The 22,911-nt window shown below is 41.7% G+C and overlaps 1 protein-coding gene across 3 annotated transcripts; it reads left to right on the forward strand.

Annotated features, from left to right (window-relative positions):
• The first annotated feature begins 1,581 nt into the window (after window positions 1–1,581).
• On the forward strand, window positions 1,582–22,749 carry galnt6 (UDP-N-acetyl-alpha-D-galactosamine:polypeptide N-acetylgalactosaminyltransferase 6 (GalNAc-T6)). 3 transcript variants are annotated; one of them, XR_016115269.1, is made up of 11 exons: window positions 1,582–2,153; window positions 3,438–3,610; window positions 6,577–6,726; window positions 9,204–9,438; window positions 11,984–12,101; window positions 14,762–14,962; window positions 16,699–16,830; window positions 16,927–17,028; window positions 18,426–18,584; window positions 18,667–19,016; window positions 22,460–22,749. XR_016115269.1 is itself a non-coding variant. In XM_088998500.1 (10 exons), the coding sequence occupies exons 1-10, from the start codon at window positions 1,687–1,689 to the stop codon at window positions 18,778–18,780; spliced, it is 1,851 nt and encodes a 616-aa protein (XP_088854626.1). In that variant the 5' UTR covers window positions 1,582–1,686; the 3' UTR covers window positions 18,781–19,272. The 3 variants fall into 3 exon arrangements, 2 of the variants coding, with proteins under 2 accessions (XP_088854626.1, XP_088854638.1); XM_088998500.1 differs by lacking the exon at window positions 22,460–22,749 and having other exon boundaries at window positions 18,667–19,272; XM_088998512.1 differs by lacking the exons at window positions 1,582–2,153; window positions 22,460–22,749 and adding an exon at window positions 2,486–3,105 and having other exon boundaries at window positions 18,667–19,272.
• The last annotated feature ends 162 nt before the right edge of the window (window positions 22,750–22,911 follow it).

Consider the following 22,911-nt stretch of genomic DNA (forward strand, 5'->3'; position numbering starts at 1 on the left):
AGAAGATGGCGCCCAAGCGCCGTTGGAAATGGGCTGATTTGTCAGCTGGGAATTTGTGTCAGCGAATATCAAATACAGTAAAGTCTCGTTATATCCATATTCAAGGGAGTCCGAAAAAATATCGATATAACCGGGACTATCGATATATCCGACCCTGTTTGCATGTAATTTTCTCCGTGCGTGCATAGAAATAGTATCGATATAACCGGGACTATCGATATATCCGATATCGATATAACGAGACTTTACTGTAGTTGTCTTGGTGCAACACACAACGATTCACCATGGCGTTATTTATGTTTTTTCCTTCTAATTTCGCCATCAACACGGATCAACACGGATTAACACGAAGTTTTCAGACCAAACAAAGTACCCAAAATGCATTGTATGTCGCTTTCTCGGTCAGGGGCGGTCCAAACGTGACGTCACATGGGGATCGTCATCAACTCGAAAACAAGACTTCATATATTCAGCGCAAGTCTTAAAAAGTAAACTATAGCTATATGCTGTGGAATCTTTGTCAAATACGCTCAGTCGAAGTCATTTGAAGTGATTTTATAAATTATGGACATAACTTGTTCGGAGTATTTCCGGCCCAAACACTCCCTCCAAATGCTCCTGGCCCGGCCCCTCTGTCAAATTTTAGAACCCAATGCGGCTCGCGAGTCAAAAAGTTTGCCCACCCCTGGTCTAGGCTTACACACGACTTCTTCCAGGTGGGAAATGGAGTCGGTGGCTGCTGACAGTACGTAGTTGCGAGCGAGACCTGTTGTGGCTCAATATTACTTTATATATAACGCGCGCCTGCGTGTAAGGGTCATCTTTTGAAGAAAATCAAGGCTTCGTACGGTGTAGTTTTAATTTTGAAACCACATTTTTGCGCCGACTCATATCTGTGAGTGCATGTTCAGATTTCAACCAATAGGCGGCGCGCTCTCACCAGTTACATATAGGTGAGCGATGGACCACTCAAATAAGTGTCTTGTCACCAAAAGCATATTAGTAGCTATTTTTTTGCTATCAAAGGCTAAGCTGCGTTGCATTTGTTTGTGACTACCCTATATCATCTGCTTTATATTATATGGGAACATCTGAAAAACCGAATATAGTGCATGTACTTTTTCTCCTATTTGTTTCAGATCCAGCCTCTTTGGGTACCGCATGACCAGTTGAGAATTGATACTCATTAGTAGATAGGAGAAGAACCCTTTATCGGTTGACATTTCTCTTCTCATTGAAATTGTTTGACCAATCACATATGTCCTGTGACACTAATGAAAATGGACAGACAGATCAAATATTTAATCACCATTTATTCTGCCATTGTGTGTACCAGAAATGGTATTCTTGCAGTCATTTCGATCCTGTTTCAATAAGCCATGAAACAGGTGCTGCTTTAGCCTCATTGGGGTGAAGTTGAAGTCATCATCCTTTCAGATTTCAGATCAACTGGGGAAGTCCCAGAGGCAGCAGGTGTGGGGATCTATGCATGAACCCGCCCATTGTGCGGTCACGTGGGTCCTGTGGAGGGCAGGTCTGGTGTTAAGCAAACCTGTTACTGTTATGACACCTGAAGGGATCAGTTGAGCAAAAGTCTGCTGGTTGATGACTCATGTACCACCACTTCCTCAAATCAATTGACACATTCACACTCCACCTTAAGGCCGCGAAGGCTGCATCTGAAGCATGCGTCTGTTACTGCGGCGCCGTTTGTCTCCCCTAAAACTGATTCTTCTTGGGGGTGCTATCTTCATGGTGGTCTTCGTGCTTCTCCTGAGTGACCCAAACTCCTCATTCACTGATGACCCATGGCTCTTGAGACAGGTGGAGAAGAAGGACAAGGTGATGATACTGGTCCAAGAGGCCGCCAAAAACTTGGGCTTCCAGATGCCGGGCCCGCCCCAGATGGAGCCTACCAAAAACAACGCTTGCCCCCATGGTTTCTACAGCAAGGATGAGCTCAAGCCTCATTTGGAGAGACCGCCTCAGGACCCCAACGCGCCTGGTGCAAATGGGGGTGCCTTTCAAAAAAACCTGTCTCCCGAGGAGACCAAGGAAAAGGAGAATGGAATGACCAAGCATTGTTTCAATTTGTTTGCCAGTGACCGCATTTCGCTGAGCCGGAACCTTGGCGAGGACACTCGCCCTCCAGAGTAAGATATATTTACAACCTAATAGTGGCGCTGCTTATTCTGAGTGTGCCACAGCTGACTAACAATATAACTCGGAGTGTTCACTGCCACTTTTTTAGACAAATTCAAGTATTCTCGTTTGAGTACTGACTGACACAGAATACTCTTTTTATATGTTTGAACAAAAACCTTTGATTATGACGCAGATAATGATTTGCCAATGCATCAGACTGCCACCACATTGTGTCAACCTTTGCAGAGAAGTATTTATAATAATAATAATAATAATAATAATAATAATAATAATAATAATAATAATAATAATAATAATAATAATACATTTCATTTATAAGCTCCTTTCAAAACTCTCAAGGACACTTTACAGTCACAGGATATTTTTTCTGCGGGTGAGCAGTGGCAGCCACACGCGCCAGAGTTCACTTCAGATTTGTATTTTTATTTATTTAATTATTTTTGCCTTAATAGCTAGGCCGTGATTATGTCGTGGTCAGTACCGTTTGTTGTGGCCGCAGCAATCCTGGTTAGAATTTTTGTCAAGGCATGTGCAAAGAGCATACATATACTTAACTTTGGTCCGGTGATCCAGTGGTTAGCACGTCAACCTCACAGTCCAGAAGTATTGGGTTTCAATTCCAGCTCCCTGTGTGGAGTTTGCATGGCCTCCCCTGCCTGCATGGGGTTTGCCCGGGTACTCCGGTTTCCTCCCACATTTCAAAAGCATGCATAGCAGACTGGTTGAACACTCAAAATCGTCCCTCGGTGTGAGTGTGAGCGCAGATAGTTGTTTGTCTCTGTGTGCCCTGCGATTGTCTGGTTACCGGTTCAGGGTGTCCCCAGGCTTCTGCCTGACGACAGCTGGGATAGGCTCCAGCAGCCTCTGCGAGCCTTGTGGGGATAAACAGATGGGAAATTGGATGGCTGAAGGGATGGAATCAATGGCTGACGACGGTTGGTATGTACAGCCTCTTTGAGTACCCAATACCAAACCTGACTCCAACGCCTGCTACTATCCCTAATTATAACAATTCACATTAGTGTGGCATCTCAAATGAGTGGGAATTTCTGTGGAATTGAAAAAAAAGATGCTGATTTCCATTCAAATGTACTTTCTGGAATGAATGAGAAGTGATTATAACACAACGGTAACATGATCAGAAATGCTGACAGTCTGACAGAAATGCAGTCTTCCTGAATTAATCAACCACACACATGCTTGAAGTTGATTACTAAACATTTATCCACCTGAGTACACTCTGACATATTGTTATGGCCGCACTACTCCAGGTGCTTGGCCCAGAAGTTCTTTCGGTGCCCTCCGCTGCCCGACACCAGTGTGATCATCGTGTTCCACAACGAGGCCTGGTCGACGTTGCTCCGAACGGTCTTCAGTGTTTTGCACACGTCACCTGCCTTCCTGCTCAAAGAAATCATCCTGGTGGACGATGCTAGCACTGAAGGTGAGCATGTAGCAAATGGCGCTGTCGTGCACATGCCACTTTTTAAAAGAATGAAGCAAAAAATAGCCACGTTGAGACTAGACGCACTGATCGCTCGGTAATTAATAAGGCAATACGACGAAGAGACGTTAGCAATTTCGCAGTTTGCATTCTTGTCTGTCTTTACAATATTGTAATCTCATAATCGTCATTAATCGCACGTCGAGTCTTCTTCTCACATAAGAACGAATAAACCAACGGCTGCACAGAAAGCTGGGGTATTCATATTGTTTTATCTTTAAAAATAGTCGATGCTTCAGCACAGATGTGTATGTGAATGGACTATTAAATACTGTAGACGCCTAGCGGGTGAAGCCACAGGCAGCCATTTTAGGTTGCCTCTGTTATTTGATGGTGAGAAAAAAAACTAAATGCGTGACAACACAGTGAGACAACTACATTGTTTTAACGATGAGAAGGTTTCTTCAGCCGTCATCTGTACAAAAGTGAAGGTTTCGGACGTTTCGCCTCCTATCCAAGAGGCTTCGTCAGCGAACTAAAGTCTGACTGGTCGTATCGGCCCTATTTATATATCCCTAATGTCCAGACATGGTGGCGCCGGACACAGCTATGATAGGTCCCTACTCTCAGGTTGGGGGGGCAGAGGACCCCTCCCTGTGGCCCCACTGATTGTTCCTACATTCCTGACTAACGACTGGCCTATTACTCCCACTCCCACCGGTATCACCTCATCAGCATAACGACCCTCATCAGCATTACGAAAGTTGCCTAACCTGTTTTGCCTAAGCAAAGACTTTAGTTCGCTGACGAAGCCTCTTGGATAGGAGGCGAAACGTCCGAAACCTTCACTTTTGTACAGATGACGGCTGAAGAAACCTTCTCATCGATGGACCACTCCTGTATGACTGAGAGCTTACACAGACGTACATTGTTTTAAAACACCTTGCTAGCTTTTTTCAAGTAGAAATTATGTACAGGTGACCCAAAAAAATAATGAGAAAAAAATGACAACGGTGAATCAAAACAGATCTTATTCTATTGCCCAGATACATAGAATATTACCTGACTCTGTTTCCAATATAAGGTTATTTTTTCAGTTTTTGGGACCAAGACATGTTTTGTGTAATTCATTTAAAAATGACACCAAGTTATTTTATAATTAACTATACTTAACTATACTTTCTCTTTTTTTTCTTTGAATGGCAATAGCTGCACTTGGATACAAGTGTACACGTTTTCATAAAATGTGAACCTTGAACTGAACTGGCCAAATTTTAAACTTTGGGAGCTGAACTTTGAACTAGTTCACAAAGAAAATGCTTCTGTTCTGACACGATACTGGTAAATTACACTTATAATTGTCACTACACCCAACACGATGGACGAGAACCAGTCAGTTTACTTTTGAGACATCATCAAACACTAATGAAATTGTATTTCAATGCTGATTTTTTTACTGCAACATAACTATGTCCATCAATACCATTGTTGTTCAGTGACATCCAAAACAAATAGATGATTTTCCCCAATATTACAGAAGGTCTTATTAACCAGTTTATCCATGTTTTTTCCTTCAATGAAACAGAATAACTCCCTGGTGCTCAACTAAACAGGTGCACATTCCACACTTTCAGTAAAATGAAAATTATCTCAAATTCCTTCTAGAGGGTGATTGAAAAGCTATTTTGAAATTCTTCTCTTACTTTTATTTGTCCCCTCGCTCATACCAAATATTAAAAGTGTTTGTTCTTTAATGTTTCAATTTTTACAGCTCATCATATACCATTTGATGTCACAGAATTGTGAATATTGAACATAAACTGGTGCCAAGACAAACCAAACATTTTATTGAATTCTCAATGTCACAAAAGCAAAGCCTTTCAATAAATATATCCTTTGTAAATGTTTTCGAGCAGGGGTGCCCATTGTGTTGATAGCGGTCGACCAGTAGCTAGCGGATTGTCCCCAAGTTGATCGAGAGGAGTGCAGGGGGGAAGAAACCCAAAACATTTGTGTGTCTGTGTACGTGTCATTAATATGCTTTTTTATGTGTGTTTGTGCCCAGTACATCCTATGAGTCTCACAAAAGTATTTAAAAATAACATAAAATGTGTGTACAATTTATTGAGCGTACTGAAAAAGAAGGGGAATCGAGAAGGCAGAAAGAAGCATTTTATAATGGTAGATGTGAGCTATGATAGTTAACACGCTGCAAAAGTGTGTCTCATGCCTCCGCGTAAGGTTTCTACTAAGGTAGGGCGTTGGGTGTCATCCGGATGCCTAGCTGCCGCTTGCCTCGACAGGTGCTTTATGGACAACTCTTGTCAGTGAATAGGAAGCCTGGTGGTCCTAAGCTGCGATACAAAGACCAGCTTAAACAGTCTATAAAGAAATGCAACATCAAGCCCAGTGATTTGGAGTCTGCTGCAGCTAACAGGCCACTCTGGCGTTCCTTATACCACGAAGGGGTGAAGACAATCGCACCCAGAGGAGGATCGTGTGGCACCAGCAAAGACACCTTTGTGCTGCTCCGGCAGCCCGGTCCGAGCCTCACATGTCCTGAATGTGGCAGGATTTGTGGCTCCAGAATCGGGCTTCATAGTCACCTACAGTGGCATCGCCGCTAGCCACAATAACCACTGTCCAATACCCCACATAAGAATGGAAGCTATGTCATCTTCGACATCGATGGACTGCCAAGAGAGAGAGGGCGTGATATATATTTTCATAAACTCACAAACATTTGTGTTTGTTATTATTTTTTTGTTTTGTTAACCTCAGCCGTTGTGGCTTTGGCTCATCTAGGAATGGGTGTAATCAATCAGGGGGTTGGTTGACCGAAAAGTATATGCTGGGTCAAAAAGGTTCGTCGTTTTCGACTATGCCGTTATTTTTCAATAACCCACTACATTTTTCCTGTTGTTGCAACACGGACTTTCTAATGTAAAATATTTGCCTTTGCCAAGAGTACCTGCAGAAGCAACTGGAGGAATATGTCCAAGAACTGAAGATTGTCCGTGTGATAAGGCAGCGGGAGAGGAAGGGACTGGTCCCAGCCCGGCTGCTGGGCGCCAGCGTCGCACAAGGCCAAATCCTCACCTTCCTTGATGCGCACTGTAAGCATGCACAAACTCGCAAGGGTCAATAGCACAGCAGCTCAGTAACACATTACCTCAATAACATGGTAGTCGAGGCACAAAGCAACGGATTTTCCAGGGACCAATGTACATCTTTAGGAGCAGTGGTGAGAAATCACGAAGCAGAAATATTGTGCAGCGCTTGATGTTTATTTATCTGAAGGCTAACATTTTTTTTAATTCTCATGGTTTAGTGTAACAGCCTGCATTTGAGGTAAGATTTTGTTCATCGACCTTTGCAGGTGATAAAACACAAAAAAATGCAAATAGAGAAGGGCCACAATGAGATATAAAAAGAACAGAGACATAAGTGAAATGAAGAAACCGGTATCACAAATAAACATGACACAATAGTTTCAGAACATGCCATTATGCAAGGCAATAGTTTTTTTTCTCCATTGAGCCAAAATTGCTTATGAGTAACAACAAAAATTATGGTTTACTGCACTCAAGTAAGATTTAAATCGTCACTACGTAGAACCTCGCTTGATTAAAATTTATAAAAATCAACCTGAATATTTTAATTAGATTAGATTAGATTAACCTTTATTAGTCTCACAGTGGAGAAATTCACAGTTCATGGCAGCAAAGTGATGAAAGCAAGAGGAAAGGAAAAAGAAGACTTGCGTTTCTTGACTACATCATCTATGTCCTCTACATACACATCCTCTTCATTGAGCACTTTAAAAACAACAATTTCCACATACAAAGATCTGTACAAAGAGTAAAAAGCAAACATAAAAATAAAGACAGTTATTTTTTTAAATACTGTAAATACATTTATAATAGTGGAGCACAGTCCAGCACAGTGCTCGACTGGTTAGCACGTCAGCTTCACAGTGCAGAGGTACAAGATTCTACTACAAGCTTTGTCTTTTCTATATGGAGTTTACATGTCGTCTCCATGCCTGCATGGCTTTTCTCCGGGTCCTCCGGGTTCGTCCCACATTCCAGAAACATGCACAACTGGTTAATGGAGCACTCTAAATTATACCTAGGTGTGACTGTGAGAGTGAATGGCTGTTTGTTTCTATGTGCCTTACAACCAGTTCAGGGTGTACCAAGCCCACTTCCGAAAGTCAGCTGGGATAGGCTCCAACACGCCTTATGTGGATCAGATAATGATACATTGAGAACACTACACACCATATAAAACAAAAATAATGCAAAGTCACAAACTGAGTTAAAAGCTAAAGAATGCAAACATGTTTTCAGTTTTAAAAATGGGCAGTTGAGGGGCTTGCCTCGTGCATTGTGAGATGGTTTTTATAAAGGGCGACAACTAAAGGGTTCAATCCGCTCATAGCCTCCGCTTAGTCCTCAGTACCTCCAACAATGTCTGGTATACTAACATGATGAACCAGTCAGGTATGTAGAGCTGAAGGAGTTCAAGGAGATAAAGTAGGGCAAGACAATTTCAAAACGTAGGACAAATCAAGCAATCTTAATAAGAACTTTAAAATGTGAAGGGAGATCAGAATTGGAGTTATGCACTCCCTCCTATGTGCTCCAGTTAAAAGGTTAAAGGGCAGCATTTTTAAACCAAATAGGCACACAGGGGGTTAGACTGTACAAAGGGTCTAACACCATAACTTGTGATTCCTAGTCAGTGATTATCAAAATTTTCAGTGCCATCCAGGCCTTGACAAAAAAAATGACCTCCACGAGAAAGCATAGTTTTTGCTCAGCGGGACATAATCTGACTGCCCTCTGCATTATGGTGAAAAATATCATGCCTTCTTAAAATGGAACCCAGGGACAACAATTACAATGACATTGAATGGGTTCCAAAAGGAAACCATGTGGAACACCGTATGACAAGGAGGTTGAGCAGGACTTAAACAACCTAGGCTATCACAAAAAGTTGTAAAGTAGAACCTATACCACTGTCCTAACAAGTCTGAAATATGTTTTGTGGTTCAATACTCCAATTTTATCGTAACTTTCAGAATTTTCTTTCGTCTTAATCTTTATTCTTTTGTAAACCCCATGTAAAGCACCATGGATTCGCAAATTACATGAATGGCAAATGTACCAAGAAACTTGCCTTGCCTATAAAGTTACCGTATTTTCTGGTGTTTAAGGGGGCCCCAAAAGCCTTGATTTTCTTGATGAAGATGACCTTACGCCACAACAGGTCTCGCAACTACTGTCCGCAGCCACTGACTCCATTTCCCCTGGAGAAGAAGTAGTGTGTAACCCCAGCCTCTACTGTAGCGCCTTATCATATGGTGTGCCTTATATTTGGCAAATTTATATCTATTTATATATTTTGGATTTTTTTTCATTCAGTGAAGGTGTGCCTTATATTCCACTGTGCCTTATATATTGAAAAAGTTTGAAAATACACTATTAATTTGGGGTGCGCCTTACACTCCGGTGCACCTTATACACTGGAAAATATGGTACATGAGACAAAACATTTGTTTTTGTTTTTTTTTTTTTTGTTTTGCTAGGTGAGTGTTTCTACGGTTGGTTGGAGCCACTAATAAGCCGCATTGTAGAAGAACCGACTGCAGTGGTCAGTCCGCGCATCGTCGCAATCGACCTCAACACATTTCAGTTTCGAAAGCCTATGGCCAACCTGCTTTACAACAATCGAGGGTCCTTCGACTGGGCCTTGACGTTTATCTGGGAGCCCATCCCCAGCCATATCTTCAATCTGCGCAAAAATGAAACCCTTCCGATCAAGTAAGCAGAACTGTCAAAAATATTCACATTCCTTGACTGGATCATATCCTTTACATAAATAAATGATGCGCTCATAACTCATTCACTGCCATTCACAAATGTTTTCAGGAATTGAAAATCTGACGTAGAGCGCCATTCCCGAATTTGTTCGGATTTTGTTTTTAAATGGTTGGGTGCTGATAAAGCGCTGACCATGGCCTCTATCAATGTTTTTTTATTTTCCACAAGGGGACAGCATATCCCTTCTATCCCTTCTTTCAAATGACTTCTACTGAGCGTATTTTACAAAGATTCCACCGCATATAGCGATATTTTACATTTTAAGACTCGCGCTGATTTTTTAAGAAGTCTTGTTTTTGAGTTGGTGACGATTCCTGACGTCATGTCACGGAAGGAATGCCCCTGACCGAGAAAGGACACACAATGCATTTTGCGGTACTTTGTCTGAAAACTTCGTGTTGATGGCGAAATTAGACGGAAAACACATAAATAATGCGATGGTGAATCGTTGTGTGTTGCACCAAGATTACTATTTGATATTCGCTGACACAAATTCCCAAGAGACAAATCAGCCCATTTCCACTGAGCTCTGGCGCCATCTTCTGGTACTGCATTTCTGTCCAGATGCCTCAAAATGACACAGAATAAACTCTTTAATCGATTGCAAACATGTATGCTTTCCTCTTCAGAACTATTTGAACATATTCATAACTGGATGAGTAACAAGAAAGCATCTTCTCCGAATCTGAAGCCATTGTTTTGATTCTCGAGCAAGGCAAGACGTCTTGGCGTGACACCACGAACAAGGAGGCGGGACCTTCTGAAACTGGCCACTTCCGAGTTCAATTTGAAGTAGTTTTTAAACACTAAGTCATTCTTATTGGTGTTTTGCATTTCACAAAAAAATATCATCCTGCGTGTTTTGGGTATTTTAGATGCTATAAAACGTTTTTCTTATGTCAGTTAGGAAACAAAAAAGGTTGTCGGTTGTCCTTTAAGCTTCAGCTGTTGGTCAAGCACTATATAAACCAATATGCATTGTATTGCCTTGTATTTTGGACAGCCGCCCTCATTTCAAGCTCATATAACTCCAGACCCATATTATTTCGGAATTAAGTATTTTTTTCTGATGAAAGTTTAAGGTTTCTTACCCTGTAGTCCACAAACAGGAATCCTGTTTGTGGACTACAGCTCTGCGTTCAATACCATCATCCCAGAACTCCTCATCCCCAAACTTCTCCAGCTTGGTGTGTCCCCCACGATCTGCCAGTGGAACCTCAGCTTCCTGACAGGACGGACACAACAGGTCAGACTGGGAAATATATCATCCACAACACGAACCACGAGCACTGGAGCCCCGCAGGGATGCGTCCTCTCTCCATTGCTCTTCTCTCTACACGTACGACTGCACCTCAACGCACCCAGCTGTCAAATTGATAAAGTTCGCAGACGACACCACGGTCATCGGTCTCATCAAAGACGGCGACGAGTCTGCGTACCGACAACAAGTGGAGCAGCTGGAGCTCTGGTGCAGCCGTCACAACCTGGAGCTGAACACGCTCAAGACAGTTGAGATGATCTCGGACTTCAGGAAACATCCATCACCACAGCTACCCCTCACACTATCCAAATGCCTTGTGTCAACCGTTGAGACCTTCAAGTTTCTGGGAATCACAGTCTCCCAGGACATGAAGTGGGAGGTCAACACCAACTCTATTCTGAAAAAGGCCCAACAGAGAATGTACTTCCTGAGGCTGCTAAAGAAGCATGGCCTGCCACAGGAGGTGCTGCAACATTTCTACATGGCTGTCATCGAATCCATCCTGTGTTCTTCCATCACCGTTTGGTTCGGGGCCGCCACAAAAATGGACAAAATCCGACTTCAACGGACAGTTAGGACGGCGGAAAAAATCATTGGCACCGCCCTACCCACTCTCGAGGACTTGCACACTGCAAGAATCCGAACAAGGGCGCGGAAAATCCTACTGGACCCTCCGCACCCTGCCCACCACCTTTTCCAGCTACTCCCCTCAGGCAGGCGCTACCGATCCATGCGCACCAAATCCAGCAGACATTTAAACAGCTTCTTCCCCCAAGCCATTAACTCTTTGAACTCTTCAACAGTAGCCAAAATGGAACTGTATAGTGCCACTTAGCAGTTTTTTTGACAACGATACTAGTGCAGCGTGTTCTACCGGAAACAAATTCCTTGTGTGTTCTACATACTTGGCAATAAAGATGATTCTGATTCTGATTCTTATTCTGATTCTGTATTGAATGTTTATGTAGTAACTCAATATTTGTGGGTCCTGGAAGTCAAGTGACAATAACAAAAACCCTGGCACCGGAGTGGACACATTTTTGCACGTCTGTCAGTGAATGAGTTAATAGATTTTGACGACTCAAGTGCAGTACAAAATGCAAAAAAAATCTACAAAAGCGTAGTAGCAATTTGAATGAATATTGTGGTCTTTCCCACCACTGCAACACCAAGACATACTGACTTGTTTTCCTTTTTTTTGGTTTTTACCTGCAATTATTTCAGAACACCCACTTTTGCCGGAGGTCTGTTTTCCATATCAAAGAGCTACTTTGAACACATCGGCACTTATGATGACCAAATGGAGATTTGGGGTGGCGAGAATATCGAAATGTCCTTCCGGGTGAGTCTTTTTGTTTTTCTCTATTTGAGTTTTCAAATGTCACTTCACACAGTGGTATTGTACATTTCGTATAAACGATGATATCCGAGATATAGTAATAGCATATGTTGCTATTTTGTACATTTTAGCTCAGGCAGCATGATGAACTAATGGTGAAATAATCTGCTGTGGGTCTTGGGGTTCAAATTGAGGTACCAGCCTGTCTGTGTATTGTCAGCATGTGATGCTCATACGTCCATGGGCTTTTCCTCCCATATTCCAAACACAAATTACAGTGTTGGGTTTAAATCTTGAATTGAATAAATACATGATAATGGTGCTACTATGGTTAAAATGAGTTTGTGTCACAGAATGAAAACAAAGAAATGTGGGCCTTGATTTCACGGCAAACGCACATCTAGCACAAAGTTCAGTTGACCTTTACGCATGGGTGGAGTTTGCTCTCTTTTGGTATTTTCATTAATGGATGCAGTTTAAAAGAGGCATTTGCGCCATTGTGGGAGTGAACGCAGCCAAAGTACTTTTGGACAAAATGAAAGTGGCTCCACCCGGTCCCTTTACACTCAATACAAAAGAGCCACATAAGCTTTGACATTCTTGAACCATAAACATTCTCGCTGGTGTCCATGTAGAACACAGGTGTCAAGGTCAATGGCCGCGTGCCAGATCAGGCCCGCCACATAATTTTATGTGGCCCATGAAAGCAAATCAAGCATGTCAAGTTTCATGTGACTTTCATGTGACATTATTCTCGACTTTTGATTTTAAAACTACAGTAAAGTCTCGTTATATCGATATTCAAGGGAGTCCGAAAAAATATCGATATAAGCGGGACTATCGATATATCCGACCCTGTTTGCATGTAATTTTCTCCGTGCGTGCATAGAAATAGTATCGATATAACCGGGACTATCGATATATCCGATATCGATATAACGAGACTTTACAGTAGTTATTCATGTGGGCTGTGTATGCAATATGTGGCGGAGATTAAACATTGATATGATTTCCCCAAATTCATAATGGCCCTCCAAAGGAAACTAACTACAATATGGTCCCTGACAAAAATTATTTTGTCAGGGACCAAAAAAAAATGCTTTTTAAATGACACCACACTTGCTAATCAGCTGCTAGCTTTGCACTAAGCAAACCTAACATGATTTGAAATCTTACGGGTATCTTCCAATATTTTCTGTTTTGTTCAAGTCATTTTTTAAACATTCTGCACCACGTTATGAATGTGCGCCTCGCATTCAGTCTATTGTCAAACTTGGGAGGGCACCGTCTTCCTATTGGTCAATACCAAAGAACCAGTCCAAGGACGACATGAGATATGTCACGCTATGCGGCAAGACGAACGAAAATTCTGTGGATGCTAGGCTATCACTACGCATTCTAACAGAACTACAAAATGTTCATCTCACTGGATATTGACAAGGGAGTTATTCCAAGCCCAGCTGCGGTCTCTGGAAGTGTGTCACTATACCTGCTCCCATTGGGTTCCATCCAAAGGAAACATGATACTTCATTCCACTGCCACACAGATGACTGTCAGATCTATGTCCTAATGAGCAAAAACAACACTTTTTCTTTAAGACCACTTTTATCCTGCCTGGGGGAAATCAAAACCTGAATGGCACAAAACCTCTTGAACTTCAATGAAAAGAAGACAGAAGTAATACTGTTTGGTCCCAGTGGCCCGTGTACATCTCATCCTGTAGACGTGGGCCTCCTGGCTCCTTATCGGAAGTCAACAGTCTCAGACTTGACTGACAAATTGGTGCTGTTGTTAAATCCAGCTTCTTTCATTTTCGGCAGCTGGCTAAAATAAAACCTCTTCTTTCTCATGAGCACCTTGAAGCAGTATGAGCATGTCTTTGTCACATCTCCGCTCGATTACTGTAATGCGCTTTACTTCGGAGTCAGCCAATCCTCCAGGAAGCGTCTCCAGCTGGTCCAGAATGCTGCTGCTCGCCTCTTGACTGATACTTGTAAGAGGGAGCATATAACCCCTGCTGTGGCATCCCTTCATTGGCTCTTTTTACATTTTAGAGTTGTTTTCAAGATCTTATTTGTTTTCAAATCTTTAAATGGCCTCGCTTCTCCTTACCTCTTCGAGCTCATCCACCCTTGCACACCTTCACAACGCCTCAGGTCTGCTGATCAGACGTTATTAGATGTGTCAGAAATTAAACGGATGTTCAGAGGGGATCAAGCCTTTTCCATTAATGGTCGCACTCTCTGGAATGACCTCCCACTGAATATCCGGCAGGCCCTCTCGATGCCCATCTTTGAAACCCGTCTCAAAACTCACTTTTACTCTTTGGCATTCGACTCGGCGGGATGATCTTTGTGACTGCTTTATTTCCTGTGTATGATAGCTATCCATGTTAAGCGCTTTCTTACAGCTTCAGATGTTGTTAAATCGCTATATAAATCAATATATATTGCATAAGTCTTCTTGTGCCAGTCCCAAGCCCGGATAAATACAGAGGGTTCTGTCAGGAAGGGCATCCGGTGTAAAAGCTTGGCCAAAACAAACATGCAGATCAAACCTCTAAAGATGGAGGACACTGATTTGCTGTGGCGACCCTTTCAAGGGAAAAGCCGAAAGGAAAAGAAGAAGAAGATTGTATTGTATTGTACTGTGTTGTGTCCAGGTGTGGCAGTGCGGCGGTCAGCTGGAGATCCTTCCTTGTTCGGTGGTGGGCCACGTCTTCCGCACCAAGAGTCCGCACACTTTCCCCAAAGGGACTGAGGTCATTACTCGCAACCAAGTGCGCCTGGCTGAGGTCTGGATGGATGACTACAAAATGCTCTTCTATCATCGCATGTATAGGGCCAGCAGCATGGCCAGCGAGGTGAGAATTTCTTGGTGTATGAGGAGTTAGTCGACCTGATCCATTTACTTCATTGCATCTGTAAGCATGTCTTTATATTTTCTCAGTTAACCCGGTCATGGTCATCCACAAAGGTTGAATCTTAGCAACTGAACTGTTCTCATTAATGGAATACATAAAACATTGAATCTAAAAGGCTTCTTCTGTTACTTTTTGTATGGATGAGTAGCTTGTTAGTGGCCTGAGTCAGCAGTTCATTTGCTGAAACAAAAAAAATACTCAGAAAGAAGGAACATTCGTTTGAGAGCAATGACATTAAAATTCTTAATAGGGAGGATCAATGTTTTGAAAGAAAGATTTATCACCCCATATGTCAGAGTAGAAAACTCATCTCTAAATAATAATAATAATAATAACAATAATAATAATAATAATAATAATAATAATAATAATACATTAAATTTATGAAAATAGAGGGGCAGGTTATAGGCATCACCCTAAGATTGTCACATTCCATGGAGAAAAGTGGCCTAAACAAGCTGTTTTGCCTCCAGGTAAGAGAAAGACCGGTTGGTGTTCACGGTTGGTATTAACCTCCTTGCCCGTCACATATTGCTTGGAGCCAAACTCAGGGACACACCTACAGAAGTATAAATGGAGAGACTCCACGCCTATAAATGTTAACTGAAGAAATCTTTGCACTCAAGCCCTTCCTAATTGCCTTCAGTGAACAGGTGCTGATTTTGTCCGGACAGCATTCACCGCGCTTGAGATTTGAAAATAAAATAAAGCAAGATTATTCTTTAACATTGACCCACACCGCTTGGAGAAACTCTGATGGCAGTGGCCGCTAATATTATTCACATGAGGTCATGTTACATCCAGACATTAAAATCAGATTACACATAATTCATTCGTTCCTAAAAACATTTCATGCATTTCCTTTTTAATGTTTTTTAAGACATCAAGTTAAAAAAAAGAATCACACAAGTGCCAGTGTATTAACAGCCTGAATATAATATCAAGGTTTGATTTAGTTTTGCTTTTTTCTGTTCAGTTTTCTTTTTTTCCAAATTGTATTAGTTTTAGCTTAGTTTTTGTGCTATTTTTGAGTCATACAGTAATCCCTTTTATGTGGTTAATGGGGACCAGGACCATCTGTGATAGTCAAAAATCCGTGAAGTAGGGTTTGGCACAAAACACCCGGCCCCTATCCCGCCCCTGGCCCCACCCCACCAGCCATTGCAGAACTTGTCGTCCATCTATTCTCCGAGCCACTGATACTAACATTGATCCAGGTGTGCTGGAACCTATTGTCAGCCATTCACAGAAACACACAGACCAACAACCCAGCCCCACATGGGTTTTCTCCGGGTCATCTAGTTTCCTTCCACATTCCAAAAACATGCATGGCATGTTGATTGAATACTCCAAATTGTCCATGAGTGTGTGAGCGTGGATGGTTTTTTGTTCTGTGCGCCTTGCCATTGGCTGGCAACCAGTTCAGTGTCCCCCCCGCTGAATAGATGGATGGATTGTATTTGTCGGTTTAAAATTTGCAAGCAAAAAAAAACAAACAAACAAACAAACAAACAAACACACAATAAACACGTGTTGAATGTTCTAACTGTGGGGTGCTCTGTCTAGCTTATTTAAGAAAATGCAAACTGTACCTTCACAGAATTTGCACTGTATGTAAAGTGCCTGAGCATCACTTCTAACCTAAATGGGCATGAATGTTGCATTTGTTGTTGTAGCTCTCATATGGGGACATCTCTGATCGTCGGAAACTGAGGGAGGACTTACACTGCAAGAACTTCTCTTGGTACTTAAACAACGTCGACCCTGAGATGTTTGTTCCTGAATTGGAGCCATTGAAATACGGAGCAGTAAGTTTGCTTGGACTTTTATTGCTCCATGAGGATGTTGCTTCAAGCCGCACACTCTCATGTAAAACTTGTCCCACATTTATTGTTTGCTTCCAGATAAGGAATGCCGGATCTAAAATGTGCTTGGACGTTGGGGATAAGAATGCAGAGGGGAAGACTGTTATCATGTACCAATGTCACAATCAGGGTGGCAACCAGGTAAGTCACTCCCCCGTACAATATCCCGCCTTGGTATATTATTTAACTATCCAGCCAAAGGTTTAAGTAAAATGACACAATTGTCTTGAAAATATAAGCAGAATGTAATAATTTGTGAAAAAAATATTTGCAACATTCTGGGAGGCTTGTTGGTAGATTCTTCGAAGAAGAAGGAGTTTTACACGTCAGCTATACATACAAATACATTTTTCTTCATTGGACTGTCTATTCAGATCTGTGGGACAACTCATTGTTTTGTTGTTCGCGAAGTCATTTCTTATTTGGTTTCATCAGTTACAATACTAAATATTCCTTTATTGTTTTTTTTTTTTCTTTTTCCTTATGTTTAATAGACTTCTTTCACATCTCATACTATTTTGATCCATCAAAGGAGGTCCGGACTCATATTGACAATATAGTAGAAAGTATATGTTCAAATGTAGTGAGTAAAAGTGTAAAAAAATGGTTAGAAGAAAAAATATTAACTCATTCGCTGCCATTCCCGGATTTATTTGGGTATTGAAAAATGTGACGTGGAGCGCCATTCGCGAATTTGTTCGGGTTTTGGTTTTCCTTGCTGGAGGGGGGGGGCTGATAAAGCGCTCGTCAGACCTCTGGCAATGTTTTTCCCTTCCACAAGGGGGCAGCATTTGCCTTTTTGAAGCTCATATAACTCATTACTCATATAATTTAGGATTTTTTTTCTGATGAAAGAAGAGAGTCTAAGGTTTCTTACGCTGCATTGAATGTTTATGTAGCCCTAAAACTCAATATTCTGTGGATCCTGGAATTCAAGTGACAATGACAAAAACCCTGGCACTGGAGTGGACACATTTTTGCCCATTATCTGGCAGTGAATGAGTTAAGGTAAAGTTCAGATTAAAAAATAAATACAAAAATAAATAATCAGGTGACTTGTTTATCATACGATCCCCCAGTTTGCTGATATTCCTTGTTAGGCGTGCGAATTATATGAATGAATCACGGTATGTCAATGAAGTCTTAATGCATTTGAATCCAGTCCACAAAAAAATGTCTTTTTCCATACCTATAATGAAGTTAAGAATTTTTAAAAATCACATTTACAATAATCATCTTGAACTGGATACATTTTCAGGAAGCTATTTTGTATTTCTTTACTTTGGATTTAAGTATCCTTTTAGTCAGTAACTGCTTTTAAATGTCGTCCACAAAGTATCTTACTTTGTTTTGACAGTTTACCAGTAAATAACCTAGCGGTTGTTAAAAAAACACAACATTGAAAGCAGACAGTCACTGATTAAAAGCATGTTTCATACACATAAATCATATAACATTTTAAAATTACACATTTACCTATGGTAAATTACCACTCGGACCAACTGTGAAATGGATGCTGTGTCTATGATTGGTTGCAGTATTTTGAGTACACGTCCAACAAGGAGCTGCGTCATAACATCGGCAAGGAGTTGTGTCTCCAGGCGCAGCCTCATCCACATCCGGTGAAGATGCAATTATGTGCACTGAAAAAAAGGCAGTCAAAGTCATCACCAGACCAGGAGTGGATCTTCACACAGGTTTGTTTGATTGTCTGCGTTTGGGCTGGCAAATGGGTGTGATGCAGTCTCGTAATGTTTTTCGCCTTTCTTAACTCTGCAGGAAAATCTCCTCAAGAATCCCAGCAGTGGGAAATGTTTACATGTGAAGGAAAAGGTCATTCTGATGGACAATTGTAATGTGTGGAATGACTTCCAGCGCTGGAGCTTCAGCTGACATCCTTTGGCCCCCGTTTGGGGCATTTAGCCAGCCCAACCGGACAGAGAAGGCTTTGACACAAAGCCGGGACAAACTTAACCCTTTCATGCACCCCAAAACCTGATAACAATGCAAAGATGTCCACTGAGGTAACCACTGTCCCCGAAAGGGTGAAAGCTAATCTACGTGCAAAGTCAGTCTTGAATGACTTAATGATTGTCGTCGGAGCTGATGTGAGCACTGATATTCAATGCGTAAGTCTCACCGAGTCTTTTTTTTTCAAGAGAATTTTACACTTGAGACTTCCTCTGGTGATGGTAGACGAGGTGGTGGTAGTGACGATCATCAGAGTGCAATAAATCAAGCAAAATACTGAAATAAATAGCTGAGCTATTAAAACCTTGGCCGGAGGACACGGTCTTGCTTGTGGTGTGATTTCAGATAAGAGAAGGATGAGATGAGACTTTTTATATTTCACAGCAAAACAGGCAATTAATGCAAAAGTGAAACTCCTCTTGGCAGTCCATCGAAGTCGAGGATGACGTCGCTTCCATTGCTTTGTGGGGTATTGGACAGTGGTTATTGGCGCTGGCTGCGATGCCACTGTAGGTGACTATGAAGCCCGATTCTGGAGCCACAAATCCTGCCACATTCAGGACATGTGAGGCCAGGACCGGGCTGGCGAGACGGTACTGAAGCAGCACAAAGGTGTCTTTGCTTGTGCCGCACGATCCTCCTCTGGGTGCGCTTGTCTTCAAGTTGTGTCACCCCTTCGTGGCATAAGGAGCACCACAGTGGCCTGTTCGCTGCAGCAGACTCCAGATCGCTGGGCTTGATGTTGCAGTTCTTTAGAGTCTGTTTAAGCTGGTCTTTGTATCGCAGCTTAGGACCACCAGGCTTCCTCTTCGCTGACAAGAGTTGTCCATAAAGCACCTGTCGAGGCAAGCGGCAGCTAGGCATCCGGATGACATGTCCAACCCACCGAAGTTGCCTCTTTGCCAGTATGGCCTCGATACTGGTGGAGGCAGTGCGTTGAAGGATGTCGGTGTGTGGAACACGATCCTGCCAGGTGATGCCAAGGATTCGTTGGAGGCACCTGATGTGGAATGCATCAAGGCGTCTCACATGGCGTCGATAGATGGTCCAGGCTTCTGCGCCATATAGCAGCGTGGACACACACACTGCTTGGTAGACTGCGACTTTTGTTGGAGTTCTTAAGTGGTTGTTTTCGAACACACGAGTACGCAATCTGCCAAAAGAAAACAAATAAGTTCATATGGGCATTGCTTTTGGGCAAGAAATTGTGAAGCGTGTTCAATAAAGTCAAATTGAAGACTTTTTAAATTCCACTAAAGTGTACATAGTTTGAGGAAAAACTATATAAGAATGTTTTGTTTTATATACTGACATGTCTATGAAAATGGCTTGACTATTTAACAAGGGGTTTGTCTTTTTTTGACAGAGTTAATGAATGCCCTTTCATGATGAATGCCTTTTTCTTTGGGAGGATCAAAACGTTATGGATCAATGTTCACAATGTTCACAATGTAGCAGGTGTTTAGTTGTGCAGTGTATTATAAATTAATATTTTTAACACAACTTGGATTGTGCAACTGGGCCAGTTAGCTGTTTGGGAGGTGGCAAAAAAACAATCATAGTATTTGTGACAATTTGAATATGAAACCTCACGTGTCGATACAGACAATTTGTGAATCTCAGATCTCTGTTCGCCACACGCAAGCATTTACTCTTTGCGTCCTTCACATACATGTATTACTAACCCACAACTGTCACGAAGGAAAAGGACCGGTTTAGAGGCTTGACTAGATGTTTGCGCAGCAATTGTGTTGGCCGACAAACATTCTTGACAATTGTGCACCTGAAGTAAAGGTGTTGCAGAACTTGTTCTGAGAAAACAACATACATATATCCTGCTCGGAGGGTGGAATAAAGAGCAGCTGAGATGAGTAACCAAAAGCCAAACAAACGTAGCTTAGTGCTGTGATTTCAATTTAATTAAATTGTCAGTCAAATGTGAAACATCCACAGGAGTGTAATGGAAGATGCAGAAAGGTGATCACTGCTCCCCTGAAATAATAATCATGCAGCATGAATAGAGAGGGGCCAAACGGTCTAAATCAATGGTGTCAAACTTGCTTTTTGCCGCAGGCTACATTGTCGTTACAGTTTCCTCTCGGGGATCATTATGAATTCAGGGAAGCCACTAGAATGTTTAATCCCCTCTGCTTATTTCATATTGAGAACACAACAAATTAATGACAACCTGTTTTCAAATTTGAAGTAAAAAATAATGACTATTATTGTGGTTAACATAGTACAATATGACATTTTGGTTCAGACTTAAAGGACAACCGACGTCTCCGGACAAGTTGTGTTCATTAATAAGATTCCACCGCATATAGCTATATTTTACGTTTTAAGAATCGTGCTGAATATTCAGGAAGTCTTGTTTTTGAGTTGGTGACGAGTCCGAACGTGACGTCACTAAAGAACCACCTTTGACCATAAAAAAGACGCATTGTAGCGGTCCTTCCATCACGTCAATGTATTTTGCTGTACTTGTTTGTTGTGGGGACCTCGTGTTGCACCCAAAAGCCGCCAGAAGGCCAGAAGAGGGCGTCCAAGCTCCATATAAGGAATTTGTCAGCCTGTGGAAACAGAGGTGGCCACAGGAGGTCGCCATTTTGTGCCTTTTTTTTTGGATGAGAGATTTCCCCCCAATGTTGCCTCAAAATGGCACACATAAATTATTTAATCGATTGCAAACATGTATGCTTTCCTCTTCAGAACTATTTGAATCATATTCATAACTGGATGTGTAACAAGAAAGCATATTCTCCGAATCTGAATCCATTGTTTAGATTCACTAGCAATGCAAGACGTCTTGGCGTGACGTCACCAACTGGGGGCGGGACTTTCTGCAAATGCTGAAAGTGAGGCCAAGCAACACGAAAAAATGACTGCAGGGTTGCACTTTACTTGCTAACTGTTTACTGTAGCTTTCTGTCTCTAATTATATTATTCTGCAGACGTGAAGTCGGAAGTATCTCTGGAATCACAAGCGCCCCCTGTCATGAGGCGGGAGAACTGTTTGCCTCACCTACGCACAGCGATTTGATAAAAAGAAAACAAAATAAACACTGTAGTACAGTGTTTATAATGTACAATGACTCTACATTATCTACACCAGCTAAACTGTAGAAATTTAGTTCATATACTAAACGTGTTTGAACGCTTTAATAGCGATATGCAGAAGGACAGCAATGCGGTCTCACTGCAGAGCAAGCCAGCACAGTAAGCATAGTGATTGCGCAATCCATGGTGAGGATCAGCCGGCTGGTGCCTCACTGCTCGTCTCTACTTAGTATTTGAACGGTAAATGTGAAAATTCAGCGATTTTGAAAAAAATTCTAAAACGCTGAAGTTAAATGGACAAGAACTTTAAAGTACAAATCACTAAATACATATAACTGTTTAATTTATTTTTTCATTTGATATTTCCATGACAGCTTTCCATGATGACAGGTGAGGCACTGCCTCACCTGCCTCCCCTGACTGCACGTCACTGGGTTGAATCATAGAGGACAGTTATTGAATCAAATATGGAGTCTATTACGCGAAGTTAAAATACATTTCGTCACGTCATGAACTAACTTGAATCGTGTTTTTTTTTCAGGGTCAATGAGTGGAACTGTGTGTGCAACACATAAAACAACGAATCGTATTGAATATAGTCACAAATGGAGAGAATCGTATCACGTGAATTGGAATGAATTGTGTCAAGTGATAAGTGGGGAGAATTGTATTGTGTTCTTTGTATTGGAATGAATCATATTGCATTGCATCAGAAATGGAACGAACTCTATCAATTCGCGTTGTTCTAACAGACTGTGGATTGTAATTGTATAGAAATTGGAATAAATTCCGTTCGATCGAAATTGGCGTCAATCATATTACATCGCATTGGATTGGCGTGAATCATTTGATCGAAATTATCATATCAGACTGTGTTGTAATTATTTTTATTTGAGTAGGCATTGTAATTGGAAAAGGTTGTACACCATAAACAGATTCAAACGTATTCGAAATAAGCAGCGGCGGCAACACGAACAAACTGGGTGCTGGATT

The sequence above is a fragment of the Hippocampus bargibanti genome, linkage group LG01 (assembly GCF_051943395.1).
Source record: "Hippocampus bargibanti isolate YZ-2025 linkage group LG01, ASM5194339v1, whole genome shotgun sequence".
Taxonomy (NCBI): Eukaryota; Metazoa; Chordata; class Actinopteri; order Syngnathiformes; family Syngnathidae; genus Hippocampus; species Hippocampus bargibanti.